The 18,120-nt window shown below is 45.4% G+C and overlaps 1 protein-coding gene across 5 annotated transcripts in view; it reads right to left on the bottom strand.

Annotated features, from left to right (window-relative positions):
• PLAGL1 (PLAG1 like zinc finger 1) overlaps nucleotides 1-18,120 on the bottom strand; it is a 64,534-nt gene that overhangs the window by 9,962 nt on the left and 36,452 nt on the right. For 2 of the 5 annotated variants that reach the window (XM_068401824.1, XM_068401815.1), the window contains exons 3-4: nucleotides 5,227-5,382; nucleotides 4,041-4,153 (exon numbers count right to left, since the gene is read on the bottom strand). The exons of 1 other annotated variant lie outside the window; for it this stretch is intronic. In XM_068401824.1, the coding sequence (XP_068257925.1) occupies nucleotides 4,041-4,153; nucleotides 5,227-5,382 (269 nt within the window). Of the gene's footprint in view, nucleotides 1-4,040; nucleotides 4,154-5,226; nucleotides 5,405-18,120 lie in introns of all 5 variants that reach the window. 2 more of the 5 variants (XM_068401853.1, XM_068401833.1) reach the window with 2 other exon arrangements.

Here is an 18,120-nt window from a genome sequence, read left to right as displayed (position 1 = left end):
CATTGCTTCTGGGAACTATTTTATTTAACTTCGTCATGTTTCTGATGAAAGCACCTGCCTGTTGGACAAGTGTTGTCACATACTCAAAATGCTGCTAGGGAGAAGTCAAGGCAGCTACTGCTGTCATGCAGGAAACCTGGGACTCTAGTCTCCTCTTCTGAAGAAATAGTCCATTCATCAGCCAGTACTTATCACTGTATACTTTTAAGCAAACAGGGCTGACTGATAGAGGAAAGGGTGTGGTTTACAATGGCTTGATGAAGAGGAAGGAACTGGGTGCTTAGCTCATCCATGCTTGCAAGCTTGTTAGAGAAGTAAGTTTTCTGCACTTGTAAGAATCAAAGTCTCTCATAAAAAGATGGAAGAAATTTAGTTATGAAGAAGAACAAATCCTCTCTGATGTCAACACGCCATGAAAATTCCACAGGAGGACAGTGTTACTTTCCTGGCAGACCATTCACACGACTTCCATGAGCAAATTAAGTTTACAGCAATTACTGAAGCTATTACTTTTGCTCTCAAACGAAATTACAGAAGTATTTCTATCTATGCCTTCCTCCATAACACACAGTGTTTTACAGTTCCAAGCTTCTGGAGAAGGCTCAAATGAAGACATGAAGCATGTCACAGGACAGCTGCTGCTGGTCCCTTTCTCCTTGGGAGTGAGAGGGCCTGATACAAAACACAGGTTCTGGAAGAACCACGACCTGTCAGGACATCCTGATGGAGTCCATGGTCAAGCCACAGCCCTGCCGTATGACAGAGAGGTGTGTCCAGGCATGAGCCCATGCAGCAAAATGCAAAGACCGGGGCATAGAGGATTATGATCAACTATCACTCCCAAGGAAATTCCTATGGGAAAGAATGTGCACGCAGATATGTCCTCGCAGCTAAACTGAGGAAGTGTGGTCTGGATGATCGGGTAGTGAGGTGGATTGTGAACTGGCTGAAGGAAAGAAGCCAGAGAGTGGTGGTCAATGGGACTGAGTCCAGTTGGAGGCCTGTGTCTAGCGGAGTCCCTCAAGGGTCGGTACTGGGACCAGTTCTATTCAATATATTCATTAATGACTTGGATGAGGGAATAGAGTGCGCTGTCAGCAAGTTCGCTGATGACACAAAACTGGGAGGAGTGGCTGACACACCGGAAGGCTGCGCAGCCATTCAGAGAGACCTGGACAGGCTGGAGAGTTGGGCGGGGAGAAATTTAATGAAATATAACAAGGGCAAGTGTAGAGTCCTGCATCTGGGCAAGAACAACCCCATGTATGAGTACAAGTTGGGGACAGACCTGTTGGAGACCAGTGTAAGGGAAAGGGACCTGGGGGTCCTAGTGGACAGCAGGTTGACCAGGGGAAGCAGCTCGGGGCTGATGCTCGGCGGGGGGCTCGGGGGGGGCCCAGAGTACGAAAACCGCCCGGTTAAGCCCGATGTCATATATACATATATAGAGTTTAAAAGCAAATTAATATCTCCCTATAGCTCTAGGGCTTACTGAAAGCGAATTAGTCCTCAAGCATGTAAAGATATGCTTTCACTGCAAGCTAACCTGATTTGCACTGAAAAGCTATAGCTTATTCACGGTGCAGCCGGGACCAGCACACTGTCTGTTTCTGGGATTTCTGGGCACATAACCCCTTCCAGTTAGTGCTGCAGAACAGTATGATTTATCCCTATTATCCTTTATATGGAAATACCTGGGGAGGTCCAGATTTACCTTCTTTTCATCTTCCCAGCTTAGAGAGCCAGTCTTGCTATTTTTGAGGTGAAAGTCAAGATTTTCATACATTACATAATTCCTAGAGTTTCACTTTAAGGAATAACAAAAGCACTAAATATTGTAATGGTTGACAAAATGCATGTAAACTGGGACATACGAATACAAGTTGATACACTGAATGAACAAAAAAATACAAAAGTTTTGGAAACCTCAAATTAATTCCCTATGTCACTATGTTTGTATAATTCCACCCAAATAAATCCAATTTTACAGTGTAGCAAGATGGATAAGCAGAACCTTATTAAAAATAGAGCATATGGACTCCTTAAAGAAAAAAAAATCAATCTACTAAATAATGAAAAAATATCAGAAGTTCCCAAACCTCCTGTAAAACATCTTAAGTTCTGTTCACGAAGACATGCATTAAATTTTGCGTATTTACTGTTCACAAACTATATAGGCACTGAAATACTGTAGTTTATATAATTCAGAGCATTAGAATGGGTTTGTGTTTTCTTAGCTGTTTTACATTATGTTATTAAATATAATAGCAGTATAGAAGCTGGGTATGTACTACATACTGGATGATCGGGTAGTGAGGTGGATTGTGACCTGGCTGAAGGAAAGAAGCCAGAGAGTGGTGGTCAATGGGACAGAGTCCAGTTGGAGGCCTGTGTCTAGTGGAGTCCCTCAAGGGTTGGTACTGGGACCAGTTCTATTCAATATATTCATTAATGACTTGGATGAGGGAATAGAGTGCGCTGTCAGCAAGTTCGCTGATGACACAAAACTGGGAGGAATGGCTGACGCACTGGAAGGCTGCGCAGCCATTCAGAGAGACCTAGACAGGCTGGAGAGTTGGGCGGGGAGAAATTTAATGAAATATAACAAGGGCAAGTGTAGAGTCCTGCATCTGGGCAAGAACAACCCCATGTATGAGTACAAGTTGGGGACAGACCTGTTGGAGAGCAGCGTAGGGGAAAGGGACCTGGGGGTCCTAGTGGACAGCAGGAAGACCATGAGCCAGCAATGTGCCCTTGTGGCCAAGAAGGCCAATGGCATCCTGGGGTGTATTAGAAGGGGTGTGGTTAGTAGGTCAAGAGTGGTTCCCCTCCCCCTCTACTCTGCCCTGCTGAGGCCGCATCTGGAATATTGTGTCCAGTTCTGGGCCCCTCAGTTCAAGAAGGACAGGGAACTGCTAGAGAGAGTCCAGCGCAGAGCCACGAAGATGATTAAGGGGGTGGAACATCTCCCTTATGAGGAGAGGCTGAGGGAGCTGGGTCTCTTTAGCTTAGAGAAGAGGAGACTGAGGGGTGACCTCATTCATGTTTATAAATATGTAAAGGGCAAGTGTCATGAGGATGGAGCCAGGCTCTTCTCAGTGACATCCCTTGACAGGACAAGGGGCAATGGGTGCAAGCTGGAACACAGGAGGTTCCACAGAAATATGAGGAAAAACTTCTTTACGGTGAGGGTGACCGAACACTGGAACAGGCTGCCCAGAGAGGTTGTGGAGTCTCCTTCTCTGGAGATATTCAAAACCCGCCTGGACGCGTTCCTGTGTGATATGGTCTAGGCAATCCTGCTCCGGCAGAGGGATTGGACTAGATGATCTTTCGAGGTCCCTTCCAATTCCTAACATTCTGTGATTCTGTGATGTCTAAGCCAGGCTAGTCCTGAGAGGCCACTGTTTGTGCTGCGTAAAGTACAAACGATAGTGTCACAGTCCAGACGAGACGATCAGTATCTGCACATGCAGCAAGGGATGGTACCAGCCTTAAATAACAATCTGACTAAATAAACCGAGTTAGTGCACTGTGTATCAAAGTTTATACATAATCACATCATTAAGAAGTGTTTCCCCATCCCTGCACTGTTCCTCCCTACGAAGCAGGTGCTTCAGTGCATATTTCTGCCACTACTGCTAACTAACTCAGTGCACAAACTTAACCCTCCCAGTGGCATGGTGTTAAGCACAAATCTTTTTGTTTTATTTGGGAAGGCAGCACCATCCTTGGATACTTTCAGTAGCCCTGCTCTGTGAAAAGTTTATCAAGAGCTGTTAGACTGATAGGTAAATCACCCTGGAAGTGGTAAAACTAGAAAGCAGGAAAGCAAACTTCTAGGAAACACAATATACAGGAATTTTTGGTACTTCAGGTTATGCTGTGCTGTCTAATAATGTGATTTACATTCACACATACAGATCAGAAATACAATTAATTAACTAGATCAGATGGCAAATTGACTGTTTAAAATACATAAATACATATGAAGTGTTAAAGACACACATGCACTTCATAGTAAGTCACTGGGTTTTTACCTGCAGGACTAGCCTGCTCTCATCATAGCGGGTCAGTTTTGTAGACAGTTGACCAACATAAGGACCAAACTGTGTTCTCTTCTGTATTACTTTCTTTGCAAATACTCCAAGGACTGTGAATAAAAAAAAAGACCAGTCTAATATTAATATAGACATAAATTATTTCTTGTATATTTACAGTTGTGAAAATGGAGATAAACACAATAGTGCAGAACACCTTAATTCTTATTCTAGACAAATAACCCAGGTAAATAATTCTAACAGGAAGAATCTGAAAAGCACGTAAATATGTACAGAGATTTTTAAAAAATGGGTATTACATTGAATACAAAAGTACTTAAAAACCATGACAGGGTATTTAACTGAGTATGCAACACAAATGTGTCGATACTCTTCAATTTACAAGCTGATGTTATCATAGTTCTCTGCTTGTTGGCATAATTTACGAGGTTGTTCTCTGCCAATATGAGTGGAGAGAATCTATTACATTATACAACATTAGCCGTCTTAATCATTCCAGTTATTCCCCTGCCTAATACCAATGGTGCAACACAACAGGCATCTTGTCATTCTCTTTCTGAAATGCAACCTAGGCAGGACTAATTTCACACAGGTAGCTGTGGAAAATTTGCACACTAAGGATGTAGTTCCCTTGTTCAAGTTTGGGCATTCAAATTGCCCTGCCCTCAGAAGGAAACAACTGTCCTTCTGTAATAAAACTGAAGATGCTGCAAAAGGGAAATTCACCACCTGTGGTCTTTTGAGTTTGCAGGGGATGGATGAGGGATGTTATTTACCATTTTGTTTCTGACCTCTTATTGAATACTATTTCCTGTTTTGCATACTTGGGGAAAAGAAAAAAATATGTAATAGTGCATGGCTGTTACTATTAGATACAGTCATTAAACTTTGGTTGACTGAACAGAGCTAACTGGCTGCTCACAGCTCAATGTCACACCAGCTCTGGCTAATGTCCTGCTGTCAGTCTATGCATCGAGGTTACTAGAAATCAGTCATGAAAAACAGTAGATGAATGTGGGCTGTAATTGTGCTCAGCTGAAAATTAAGTAGTCTTCATGCTGTTAATACCCAATGATTATGCCTTGAGTTATTCATGAAAACAAGCCAGTGTTAGTACTTTTGCCTCCTCTTTCCCAAATGTGGGAAAAAGAGCTAAAATACTTACTCTGCTGATTTCCAGCTCGCAGCTCCAACACTCGCAAAGTGAGGTAGTGAGGTAGGGTGAGACGGGCTCGGCTAGGAATAACCCTATCTTTAGCCCTGATGAGTGGTCCGTGGAGTTTGCACTCTCCTATAAGGCTTTTACCGCAATCCTCACACCCTACAAATCCAGAAAAGGGAACCTGTTACTAAAAATGACATACTGCTCTCCAACTGAGTCTCTTCTAATTTTGTCACCTTGAGAAGACATCTTGAATTACCAATGCTTTTCTTCACACCACTGTTCTACATTAGGTAGTGAAAAGATTAACTGCAAGCCAAAACTGAACTAGAAAGGTTTGAAATAAGACCTCCAGTTTGTGCATTCTCTCCTGTGCAAACTGGTGAGCCTTGACCTCCAAAGACTGATACACAAGCTCATTTTGGAGATGTCACAAACCGTGCCTTTGGTGACTAGGATGGCAGCAAAACTGAAGCCTGCAGCATGCACACCTATAAATCAAGGTGCATATATTTATATAGAAATGAGAAGGGCAAAGTTGCTAGTAATAACCAAGGTAATTTGAAGAGATCCAAGGAATCCAAGAAAAATGACTGTGACTTTGTGAGCCTGCACAGACCATTCTCAGTAGAAGACAAGACCCTCGGTGCACCATGAAAAATGAGTACAACGGGTCTTACAGTCACAACTCGGTTGACAGTCACGCAAGGGCAGCCTTCTTGTAGAGACTGCTGCCTGTAGAAGTAAGCAAGAGAGGGACATTGCATCTCCCAGTCATTGCTTCACAGTAATGATACCTGCAGGCTGAACATACGAACCATCCAGAGAAGTCATTAATGAGAAATACACGTATGCAGACTGACTTTCCCCCAGCACAGTGAGATATTTTTGGTTCAGTGTAGCTCAAACTGGTTGCTGGGGAAACACATACAGAGCAGCGACACAACTGAGCAATGATACTCTCCGGCAGCAGGTCATCTCAGCACTGGTGTCACACAGTGCAATGGGAAAAATGGGACTTCTTGCACAAAACCATTTTATAGACAGTAGAAACCAAACCAGCAAGCCAACAATACTTTATGACTGAGTTAAAAGGAAAAGCCGATATTGGTCATCCACGACTACCTCATTTTGTTTTACTTTTGAAAACTCTGCTGAGCAAGTCTATTCAGTAAGTGAGCAGAGGAGGGGAGCCAGAACAGCCAAGAGAGTCCAAGGGAGCCATGGGATGCTGTAGCAGAGACTGGGGCACGAGAGGTGAGGCTTCACCACAGACAGGGGCTCGTAGCCAAAGAGAAGTCAAGAGAAGCATAAAGGATCAGGAGACACCGCCTGGAGAGACATCGGAGATGGTCTTTGAGAAAGGACAAGTAGCACCATAAATGCCAGATTCAGGGCAGCTCAAAAAGGTTTCAGTTTGTAAACACAAGTAGCTACTTGACTAAATTACACGCCTTGGGAGTCTAGTCCAAAATCTCCCCAAATAAGCCTCAAGTGTTCCTACTGAGTTCTTTGGGCTCTCCAACTCTAAATGACAAAGTGAAGTTGCATGTTGGTCAGCCTACAGGCACTGCAGTAGTCCATACTTTTCAATAATTTGGGGACCATGTAATAGTTTTCTTTTGCCATGGCTCCCAGACTGCACACCTGCACTATGAAGAGCTGAAATACATGATTTTTTTGCTAGTGCTACAGATGAAGAACATGCCACTCTACAGCCACCACTTCAAATGCACAAAAAATAAATAACACAGCTGCAAGGCACATTTTTCTTGTTACACACTGTTTTATGTACCTGAAAGTCTTTTACAGCTAGGCTGCAAGAAAAAAAATATTTTCTTGGTGATTTAACTTAATTGACTTTTAAATAAATCGCCAAAAATCTATCTCTTCTGAGAGCAACAAAATTGAGGGCTTCCTGAGCCTACCTAGAATAATAGCGACTTTGTCTCAAGTCAAACAGCTTCTGCTTGGAGAGTCATTGTATGGAAACTGCTGAAAAATATTACCAAAAGCAGAATGGAGACAAAGAACCGCTGTTAGAGGGAGGATGTATCTAATCGTAAAGTACACGACCTTATCAATCCATGCCATGCCTCTGTGATTCATCACAACCAAGCTCCTTGAGCAAACCTTTCAGCCTCCCCAGGGCAGTGCCTGCTGTGGAGGCCCCAGGGTGAGCACCTCACGGGAAGGCTGGAAAGGGAAAGGAAGGAAAAAGGGTGTCCCTTGAACTGGTCTCCAAATTGAGCACTAGTGCCCTGTTAGCTAACACCCCTTGGTCCTCTGGAGCTAAGACGTAAGGTCTGAAATGATTCATGCAGTGCAGGTACTTGGGAGGTGCTCCTCCAAAATCACGGACCGCTTTGCATCCGAACAGGTGCTGAACATGTCACTGAGCTTAGGGGCCCTAGAGACGGCTCCCCAGGAGGCACGCCTAACCAGCATGATGAAGCCCTCAGCTAGCACTGAGTGAAATTAGCTGCAGAGCTGGAAGTGTTTTTTAAGCACCTTGCTAGTAGGGCTTGAGATTCTGACTTGCCATCGCTGCATGGCACCTTGAAATACTCGGAGCTGCCCAAGGCTTGTTCCAGGATTTTCTGTGCTTCATTAGATGGGATATGAAGATAACTAGCTGATTTAGTTATTTAACAGGCATCCTGGAATTACATTCGTCACACAGTATTTCTGACCCCATGCCAGCATGTTAGTACCCTGACTCTGAATTTATTGCACACTAAAAATTGCCAGGTGTACCAGAAGCACGGGATTAGGCCACTGTAAATATAATAACTTTAGGGACTACCCTGGGGAACGAGGGTCTTTGTAATTTCTTCCCCCTAAATTAACAGTGCAAACCTGTCAAGTTCACATTCTTCCTCAGAGATAATTACAGACCAGCTCATGATCCTTTGTATTTCAATGCTAAATTACAGATGCCTTTGACAAAGTAACATATGCATCATCATAGCTGCAGCATAGCACCAGTTTGCAAAGCTCACACAGATTTTATGCCTCCTTTAAACTTGGCTGCTTAAGTAAAATGTAATTTTTTCAACACCAGCCTCAGAACACACTCTAACCTGTTCTGAAATATGGAGCATCCACCTATGGAAACAACACACACTTTATCATATTAGCACTAGGAATGAAATACACTTGGTTAGAAAAATCACTTTCTGTGAAGAAGACTTATTCTGCTTTTTGTTAGGCACTTTAGTACCTCACTTGATGCTATTACAGTTTCCCTGCTCCCTTAAATTGTATTTACACAAACAAAATTAATGGATTCAATGTCATGTTTACAGGAATACTTGATAACATGGAAGCATGCAAGAAAAAGTAAAACCGCCTCTTTTCCTCTGCTGTGCTGTGATTTAGATGACTAGGCAACAAAAAGAAATAAAGGAGATGCAGAGGCGTTACAAGCTGTTAAAAAACAGATCGTGTCATTTACTATATCTTCAGAGCAGCAGGGCTATATTGTCCCCTAGGGGGTATTTTTTCATTCTTTCTCTGTCTTTGCAATGATTACGAAAAAGTTCCAAATAAAGCCTTTTTTACCTACCTGTAGATAAAACTACACACGCTAACAGATCCTGTAGCTGGTAAGATTTTTATTTTGCTCAGCTGCACTGCAGCAGTGGGGAGGCACGCGTACAGAAGAGCCCAGCATGGGTGCGGGTGCAGGCGCAGACTCGGAGCAGGGAGCGGGTGCTCAGCCACCACTTGATCACATGGACAAGGAGCTCGTGCCCTGCCAGCCACCACTGGATGGGCGCAGAGAAGGGTACATCTCCTGTACGCCCCCAGCCTGGTACCCCTGCCCATGAATGCATCTGCTCCCATTTCTGCCCAGCCATCAGGAGGCATGGTCAGCAGCTATGGCTTTCTCCAGCTCTTTGGGTCACCGGAAAAATGACACCTGCTGCCCGCAGGATGCACTCCCACCACACAGGCTGACCGCAAAAGGCTACCACGCAAGGCTGACCAAAACACCGGCGGCCACGTTCCCAGGGAGGAGAGCGGGCTGTGAGTGTGGCTCACCTGTACCGTCCTCACCACGGTGGTGCTTCCCCCCAGTCCAGGTCTAGGTGATAGGTCTCCTTTGCTGTGGACTACAGCCAGGCAGCCTCGGCAGCCAGCTTGCCTTGTCCTCCAGACGGCTCTGGGGCCAGCTGCGCTGCATAGGGACAAACTCCCACAGCCAGCAGTAGCCAAGCTGGCGCGGTGGCTCGGGCAAGCTGGACTCGAGCACAGTTAATAAACTCGGGTTTCCAAAACAGTGGCACTGTCCAAGCACTGTGCCACCCCCACAGGCACAAGCCCAGCCTCGGGAGAGCTCATTAGCGTGGGCAAGGAGCCACAGGCTGCGGTTACACAAAGTCCGGCTGCAGCGATAACGGGAGCTATACATAGCCATACTAGGAACTGCAATCACTGTTGTGATAGCTTGAACATACCACCAGCTCCTTAACCAATCAGTGGCAGAACACCACTTTTTAAAACCAGTTTGCTAAAAACTAGATGCCCATCAGGCAGTCCTTCCTGCTTTCTCCAACCTCTACTTTCAAGCAAGACTTTACAGTACGTGAACACTTCAGTGGCCCACGAGATGCCTGTGGTACGATTTACGTGCCCTGCGAAGGCAGAGGTGAATCATTCCTTTAAAAATGTCCACTTCGAGCAAAGACACCCCGCGAGAAACGACCGTCCGGCTGAGCAGCGCTCGACATTTGCTGTGTTGTTTTGCAGCATTGGAATTAGCTCCCATGCGCAGAGGGAACAAAGATCAGTGTACACAGCAGTCCAAATCCTAGCCTAATTACAATCATAAGATTTGCATCGCAAACAACGGTAATTTATCCCAGAGTAAAACTGTATTGCTCCGTCAGCCTTGTTCAGCTTTCACACAGAGGAACGCTGCAAAAATACCTTGTGGACATTTTCTGTCTGAGATACATTGCACATGTGGTATGCCAGTCTTGGTTCTTCTTACATGAAGGAACATGAGGTTTTCCTGCCCAGTGGTTTGTTCTGCAGCACTCCTTGCTGGAAAAGCTTGAAAACCTTGCTCTATGATATAATTTATTTGGCAAAAATTCAAAGTACTCAATTAGCAAACAGTTAATCCCAAGTTATTTTCCCATTATTGAGGCCACTGTCACATATTTCCCCTGCAAAAAAAGTTTATGAAAGAAGTCTTACATGTCCTAAGTTTGATGTGCAAAGTGCATTTACAAGGAGCTGAAGCTCTTAACTGATTAATAATTCATCCTATTTATATTATAGTAAAATAGAACTTGTTATAATTACCAGAATTCAGAATAATTTTAATTCAAATCCCATTAACTTCTGATATCTTGTCATGCTAAATTTTCTACTGACTTTCACGTTTTAACTGTAATACCTGATCCCTAGTCCAAGACAAAAATAGGTGAACATTTCTTCAATGTCTCCTTTTCATGTCTCTTCCATCTCATACAACAAAACTTTGTATTAGCAGAGAGTTACAACTGCTCAGCTCTGCATGGAAAAAAAAAAAAATATCATGAAACCACACTCTGCGCTGACTTTGCAATTGTAATTGCTCACCTGAGCAAAGACTGCAAACTTACACCTTCATGCACCACACAGCGTATTATCTGGGAAGCAGGCATTGTATTTTCCACAACCTTGCACTCAAAATAACACCCCCAAAAAAAAGAAGGGGGGAAAAAAAAGGAGATTTACTCCTAAGTGCCTGAGAGGGAAACTTCCAATAGATTTCAAGCAGTGAGTTCCCACGTCTTTGATACACAGAGACCTTGGAGCCTCACAGTCTCTACCTGATGGCACCAGCACAGACACTGTAGGATGTGCTGCTGGGACAACATCAGCTCACTTACCGAGGCCTTGTGCTGCTGACTGCCAGCCCCGGGCTTGCAGGTGAGTGGCCCAGAGCCCCTGAGATGCTTGCAGAGAGGGAGGAGGAGTCCTGGCCCTGCGCAGGGGTGAGCGGTACCCTGCGAGTGAACACCTACGCCTTTTTTGGGGCCTCCTCTCCCCAGGGAGGAGAACAGTAGGTGGTTTGCAAACATCCCAGCAATCATTCTTAACATTAAACACATTTATAGGAACATGACCTCATTCTACTAAAATGTAAAACTTAAAAACTGAGTTACTATATTTGGAGACTGAAACAGAGAAATAAAACAGCAAACATGCCTTACTGCTACCCCATACGTTCAGTCAGACCGGCAGGTCGAGCTAATTCTCTAAAACTGGGACTCAGCACTGCAGGTGCTTTTGTCTTCTTGACCCAGGTGCTGATCTGCAGTGACGCCTTCCTTCGCCTCCATCCTCCCAGTGCCCCTGCCTTTGCTCCCAAGAGGAAAGAACATTCGGAGGGAGGGTACAAACTCGGGTCTCCATCAGCAGGAGATCATCCATCAAGCCGCCTGACTCCTGCCTCACAGCGGTACCATTCTGTCCAGCACAGCTGCTGTTATGCAAGGATGCCTCCAGAAGGGAGGCTCAGCCCTTATCTGACTGTAAAGAAATCTCCCAACGCAAAGCACGCATGCATTTTCCTGGCAGACATGAGTTTAAGCATGTAAACTCTTCAGAATTCCAAAACTGTTTGTTATACAAACATATAAATGTTAACAACAACTATGATTCATTACTAGTTCCTAACAAGGAGTAATCATGATGATAGTTCCGCCTGGTGACCGTGAAGACAGGCATAGCCAGAAGGAATTTAACCAGTTTCCCATAAAAAGTCATCCTTCCACCAATCCCAATGAGGCTTTCTACTGTACTCCTTCCGTCTAGCAAATATTATGAGCAAAACAGTTAGAGAAGCCTCAAGGAGCACAGCTGGGCTGTGAAATTCAGCAAAGGACTGCACACATCAGCTTCAGCAGGTTCCCACGAAGCCTGTGCAGCAGAAGGATACCTGTGCTCTGCTGTATCTTACAAACTTCACAACTGGGAGGGAAAAAAAAGTTACCTTCACTGTTTGAATGCCTGAAAGGGCAGTAACTTATAGGACTTTCCTGCAAACTTAAAGAGAAAAAAAAACAAAACCAAAACAAACAACAAACCAAACAGCAGGGAAAGTATGTAGGTGTGTTTATCAAGTTTAACTGCACTCTGCAGTCTGAGCAACCGGTTTATCATACTTCTTGGTAGGTTCATTCATCTAAAAATGACTTGAGATCAAAGCATGGATTGACTGATTGATTGAAAGCTAACTAAAAAAATAATCTTTTTCTGGTTATTCTTGGGACTAAAACGGATGTGTCACATTTCTGGTACACCACACGGGGTTTGGTTGCTATCAGAACCCATATACATAACAAGCACAGTTCAAGTGAAGTCACTTCCTGTAGTTTACATGTAAAAGCTTCTAATCAGTGTGAACAAAGAGACTTCTCTCACTGCTGAAAGCTGAATACATTTCGAACAATCAAATTGGAAAATGAAGTTAGATTTTTCAGGGTGTGGTTTTTTTTTTCCTTCTCTCCCTCTCCCTCCACTGGCTTGGCATGAAGTCATATAAAATTAGATCCAGAAACACCAGAAACAGGGAAGGAGGTTAAAAGCAAGTTCACAGCAACAACTGCTATTTTTTTATGAGGAACAGCCTCAGTCAGCACAGCCTGGTCAGATGAAATGCCCAGCAAAAGCTTCCTGAGAGGCCAGGCTTCCTGAGGCACTCTGCTCATCTGCTCCCAGCAGGAGCTGGTCGTGGTGCAAGGCTGTGGCACCTTCTTGCTTTAGGTCTTCACTAGCACTGTCCAAACTGCACTGCTTCCATACTGCAGACAGCAAAACTAAAATCTCCCTATCCACAGAAATACAGACAGCCATCAAGAGTCATATTCAAACTGCTCATAAGCACACTGTGGCTCCTGGGCCACATGTTGGACCCTCTAATCTACCATCTCCCACAGCACAAGTTTTACCTCCCACAGCAAAAGTAGCTTTAATTCGTCGCGAACACTTTTCTTTTGGGGAGATTTTTGGCAGGCTGGTTGATTTATTTTAGTGTCAGACCTTTTAGTGGACAATGTTAATGCTACTGCTGCAATTAAACACAGACACCAGAATCTTCTACCTGTATTCTAGCAAAAAAAACCCCAAGCACGTATGTCTTCCTAAATGTATGTATCACAGAATCACAGAATGTTAGGGATTGGAAGGGACCTCGAAAGATCATCTAGTCCAATCCCCCTGCCGGAGCAGGATTACCTACATCATATCACACAGGAACGCGTCCAGGCGGGTTTTGAATGTCTCCAGAGAAGGAGACTCCACAACCTCTCTGGGCAGCCTGTTCCAGTGTTCAGTTACCCTCACCGTAAAGAAGTTTTTCCTCATATTTCTGTGGAACCTCCTGTGTTCCAGCTTGCACCCACTGCCCCTTGTCCTGTCAATGTATGTATAAATACACATGCATGCAGTCACATACACACCATATCAAGTGCATTAATACAGTCTACAATTTTATTTATGGCAGGTCAACACCACATTTTCAATTCTGATAAGCGAAGTGCAGCAATTCTAATGACTAATGCTTAATATTAATTAGTTGAAATATTTCCAACCCTTGCAACATTCCCTTAAAAGGCAACCTTAGATTGGGTCTCTCTCCTTCACTTGGTTGTTACTGGCCACCAAGTCCAGATGTCATGTGGAGGAGACTGGTGGAGGGGTCAGTGACAAAAGCCACCTCTGAAACTTGGTGGGACAAATCCCATGACTAGAGTGCGGCTATCGATGGCTACGGGCTGTTCAGAAGGGACAGGTGAGGAAGGAGGGGCAGAGGCATTGCCCTCAACATCAAGAAATGGATGAAGTGTGAAGAACTGTCTCTGAAGAATAGCCACGAGCAGGCTGAAAGCTTACGGGTGACAATTAGAGACTGAGGCAACAAAGGGAACCTTGTGGTTAGTGTCCACTACAGGCCGCCCAATCAAGGGGAGCCTATTGATGAAGCCTTCTTACTCCAGCTACAGGAGGCATCGCGCTCGCAGGCTCTTGTCCTACCGGGGGACGTCAACCACCCTGACATCTGCTGGAAAAGTAGCACGGTGAGCTGTAGGCAATACAGGAGACTCCTGGAGTGCATTGAGGATAACTTCTTAAGCCAGGTAATAGACAGTCCTACCAGAGGGGATGCGATACTGGAGCTGTTGGCCACCAACGCAAGTGAGATAATTGGTGACATCAAGATTGGAGGCAGCCTGCACTCGTTGAGTTTGTGGTCCTGAGTGACATGGGTCAGGCAAAGAGTGAAGTCCAGACCCTGAATTTTAGGAAAACAAACTTCCAGCTCTTCAAGGAGTCAGTCAATAGGATTTCCTGGGAAACTACCCTCAGGGACAAGGGAGCAGAACAGAGCTGGCAGATCTTTAAGGATGCTTTCCATAGAGTGCAAGAGCTCTTGATCCCCAGGTGTAAGAAATCAGGAAAGGAAGGCAAGAGACCAGCATGGATGAGTCGAGACCTGCTGGTCAAACTAAAGGGCAAGAAGGAAATGCACAAGCAGTGGAAGCAGGGACAGGTATCCTGGGAAGAGTACAGGGACACTGCTCGGTTGTGTAGGGATGGAGTCAGGAAGGCCAAGGCATAGCTGGAGCTGAACTTGGCAAGGGATGCAAAGAATAATAAGGGCTTCTACAGGTATGTCAGCCAGAAAAGGAAGGTCAAAGAAAGCGTATCCCCGCTGATGAGCAAGACTGGCAAACTGGTAACAATGGATGAGGGGCAGGCTGAGGTACTTACTCAACAACTTTTTTGCCTCAGTCTTCGCTGGCAATTCCTCTTCCCATACCTCGTGAGTAGACGGACCGCAAGATGGGGACTGGAAGAGCAAAGCCTCTCCACTGTAAGAGAAGATCAGGTTCATAACCACCTGAAGAACCTGAACATACATAAGTCTATGGGACCTAAGGAGATGCATCCCAGAGTGCTGAGGGAATTGGCTGATGTAGTTGCCAAGCCACTCACCACGATATTTGAAAAGTCATGGCAGTCAGTGACTGGTGACTGGAAAAGGGCAACATTGCACTCATTTTTAAAAAGCGTAGAAAGGAGGTCCCTGGGAACTACTGACCTGTCAGCCTCACTTCTGTGCCTGGGAAGATCATGGAACAGATCCTCCAAGAAGCCATGCTAAGGCACATGGAGGACAGAGAGGTGATTCGAGACAGCCAGCATGGCTTCACCAAGGGCAAGTCCTGCCTGACCAACCTAATGGCCTTCTATGATGGAGTGACTACATCAGTGGACAAGGGAAGAGCTACAGATGTCGCCTATCTGGACTTCTGTAAAGTCTTTGACATACTCCCCCACAACATCCTTCTCTCTAAATTGGAGAGATACAGATTTGATGGCTGGACTGTTTGGTGGATGAGGAATTGGTTGGATGGTCACATCCAGCGGGTAGTGGTCAATGGCTCAATTTCCAGAGGGAGACTGGTGACAAGTGGTGTCCCTCAGGGGTCCATATTGGGACCAGTACTGTTTAATATCTTCATCAATGACATAGACAGTGGTACCGAGTGCACCCTCAGCAAGTTTGCAGATGACACTAAGCTGTGTGGTGCGGTTGACATGCCTGAGGGATGGGATGCATCCAGAGGGACCTGGACAAGCTTGAGAAATGAGCCCATGTGAACCTCACGAAGTTCAACAAGGCCAGCTGCAAGGTCCTGCACATGGGTTGGGGCAATCCCAAGCACAAATACAGGCTGGGTGGACAATGGATTGAGGGCAGCCCTGCAGAGAAGGACTTGGGGGTCCCGGTGGATGAAAAGCTGGATGTGAGCCAGCAATGGGCACTTGCAGTCCGGGCAGCCAACCGTATCCTGGGCTGCAACAAAAGAAGCGTGACCAGCAGGTCAAGGTAGGTGATTCTGCCCCTCTACTCTGCTCCGGTGAGACTCCATCTGCAGTACTGTGTCCAGCTCTGGAGTCCTCAGCACAGGAAAGACGTGGACCTGTTGGAGCGGGTCCAGAGGAGGGCCATAAAAATGATCAGAGGGATGGAACACCTCTCCTATGAATAAAGGCTGAGAGAGCTGGGGCTGTTCAGCCTGGAGAAGAGAAGGCTCCAGGGAGACCTTATTGCAGCCTTTCAATATTTAAAGGGGGCCTATAAGAAAGATGGGGACAGAGTTTTTAGCAGGATCTGTTGCGATAGGACAAGGGGTAATGGTTTTTAACTAAAAGAGGGGAGATTTAGATGATATATAAGGAAGAAAATTTTTACAATGAGGGTGGTGAAACACTAGAACAGGTTGCCCAGAGAGGTGCTAGATGCCCCATCCCTGGAAACATTCAAGGTCAGGTTGGACGGGGCTCTGAGCAACCTGATCTAGTTGAAGATGTCCCTGCTTATTGCAGAGGGGTTGGACTAGATGACCTTTAAAGGTCCCTTCCAACGCAAACTGTTCTACGATTCCCCCAAGGAAACAGCCCAAATAGATTCTTGCTCTTCCACTTGTGACACAACTTTCAACATGGACTAACAGGAACTTTCCCAGCAAAGACGCTAGTGGCTGGGATATATTTCCAGCTGTTTACTGGTAGACATGCTTTGGAGAAGGAAATATGAATTTACTGTAGGACACAGTGAGGAAGCCTGGAATGACAGACTGAAGAGATACTGTACTCATACTGTGGCCAGAAAACCTGAGGTCTTTAAAGGCAGTTGCAACTAAATCACAGAATCGTAGAATCATTTGGTTGGAAAGGATCTTTAAGATCATCAAGTCCAACCGTTAACCTACCACTGCCAAGTCCACCACTAAACCATGTCCCTAAGCACCACATCTACTTGTCTTTTAAATACCTCCAGGGATGGTGATTCCACCACTTCCCTGGGCAGCCTGTTCCAATGTTTGATAACCCTTTCAGTGAAGAATTTTTTCCTGATATCCAATCTAAGCCTCCCCTGGCACAACTTGGGGCCATTTCCTCTCATCCTATCATTTATTACTTGGGAGAAGAGACTAACACCTGCATCACTACAACCTCCTTTCAGGTAGTTGCAGAGAGCGATAAGGCCTCCCCTCAGCCTCCTTTTCTCCAGACTAAACAATCCCAGTTCCCTCAGCCACTCCTCATAAGACTTGTTCTCCAGACCCTTCACCAGCTTCGCTGCCCTTCTCTGGACTCTCTCCAGCACCTCAATGTCTTTCTTGTAGTGGGGGGCCCAAAACTGAACATGGTATTCAAGGTGCGGCCTCACCAGTGCCAAGTACAGGGGGATGATCCCTTCCCTCGTCCTGCGGGCCACATTATTTCTGATACAAGCCAGGATGCTGTTGGCCTTCTTGGCCACCTGGGCACACTGCTGGCTCATATTCAGCCAGCTGTCGATCAATACCCCCAGGTCCTTTTCCACCAGGCAGCTTTCCAGCCACTCTTCCCCAAGCCTGTAGCAGTGCATGAGGTTGTTGTGACCCAAGTGCAGGACCTGCCACTTAGCTTTGTTGAACTTTATACAATTCACCTTGGCCCATCAATCGAGCCTGTCCAGATCCCTCTGCAGAGCCTTCCTACCCTCAAGCAGATCAACACTCCCACCCAACTTGGTGTCACCTGAGGGTGTTACTCAATCCCCTCATCCAGATCATTGACTAAGATATTGATAAATGAAGCAAGCTACAGCTACTGGGAATACAAGTGCAGCATAAAAAGCATGGGACTGAGTTCTGCAGGTAGAAGTCCACATACTCAGCTCCACTGACGTGAGAGTAGCCACATTATGAAAGAAGGAAGCCTGCGTGGAGAAGTGAATACACAGACACTTAGAACTGGTGGGGGCTGAGACCTTCAAGGGCTGATCCTGAAAGAACACTCCTAATCCATATTACATTCAGTGGAAACTAAGTCTGAATA

Source organism: Nyctibius grandis, chromosome 1 (assembly GCF_013368605.1).
Source record: "Nyctibius grandis isolate bNycGra1 chromosome 1, bNycGra1.pri, whole genome shotgun sequence".
Lineage (NCBI taxonomy): Eukaryota > Metazoa > Chordata > Aves > Nyctibiiformes > Nyctibiidae > Nyctibius > Nyctibius grandis.
Note: the sequence above shows the minus strand (reverse complement) of the source record. Positions and strands in the feature narration are given on the sequence as shown.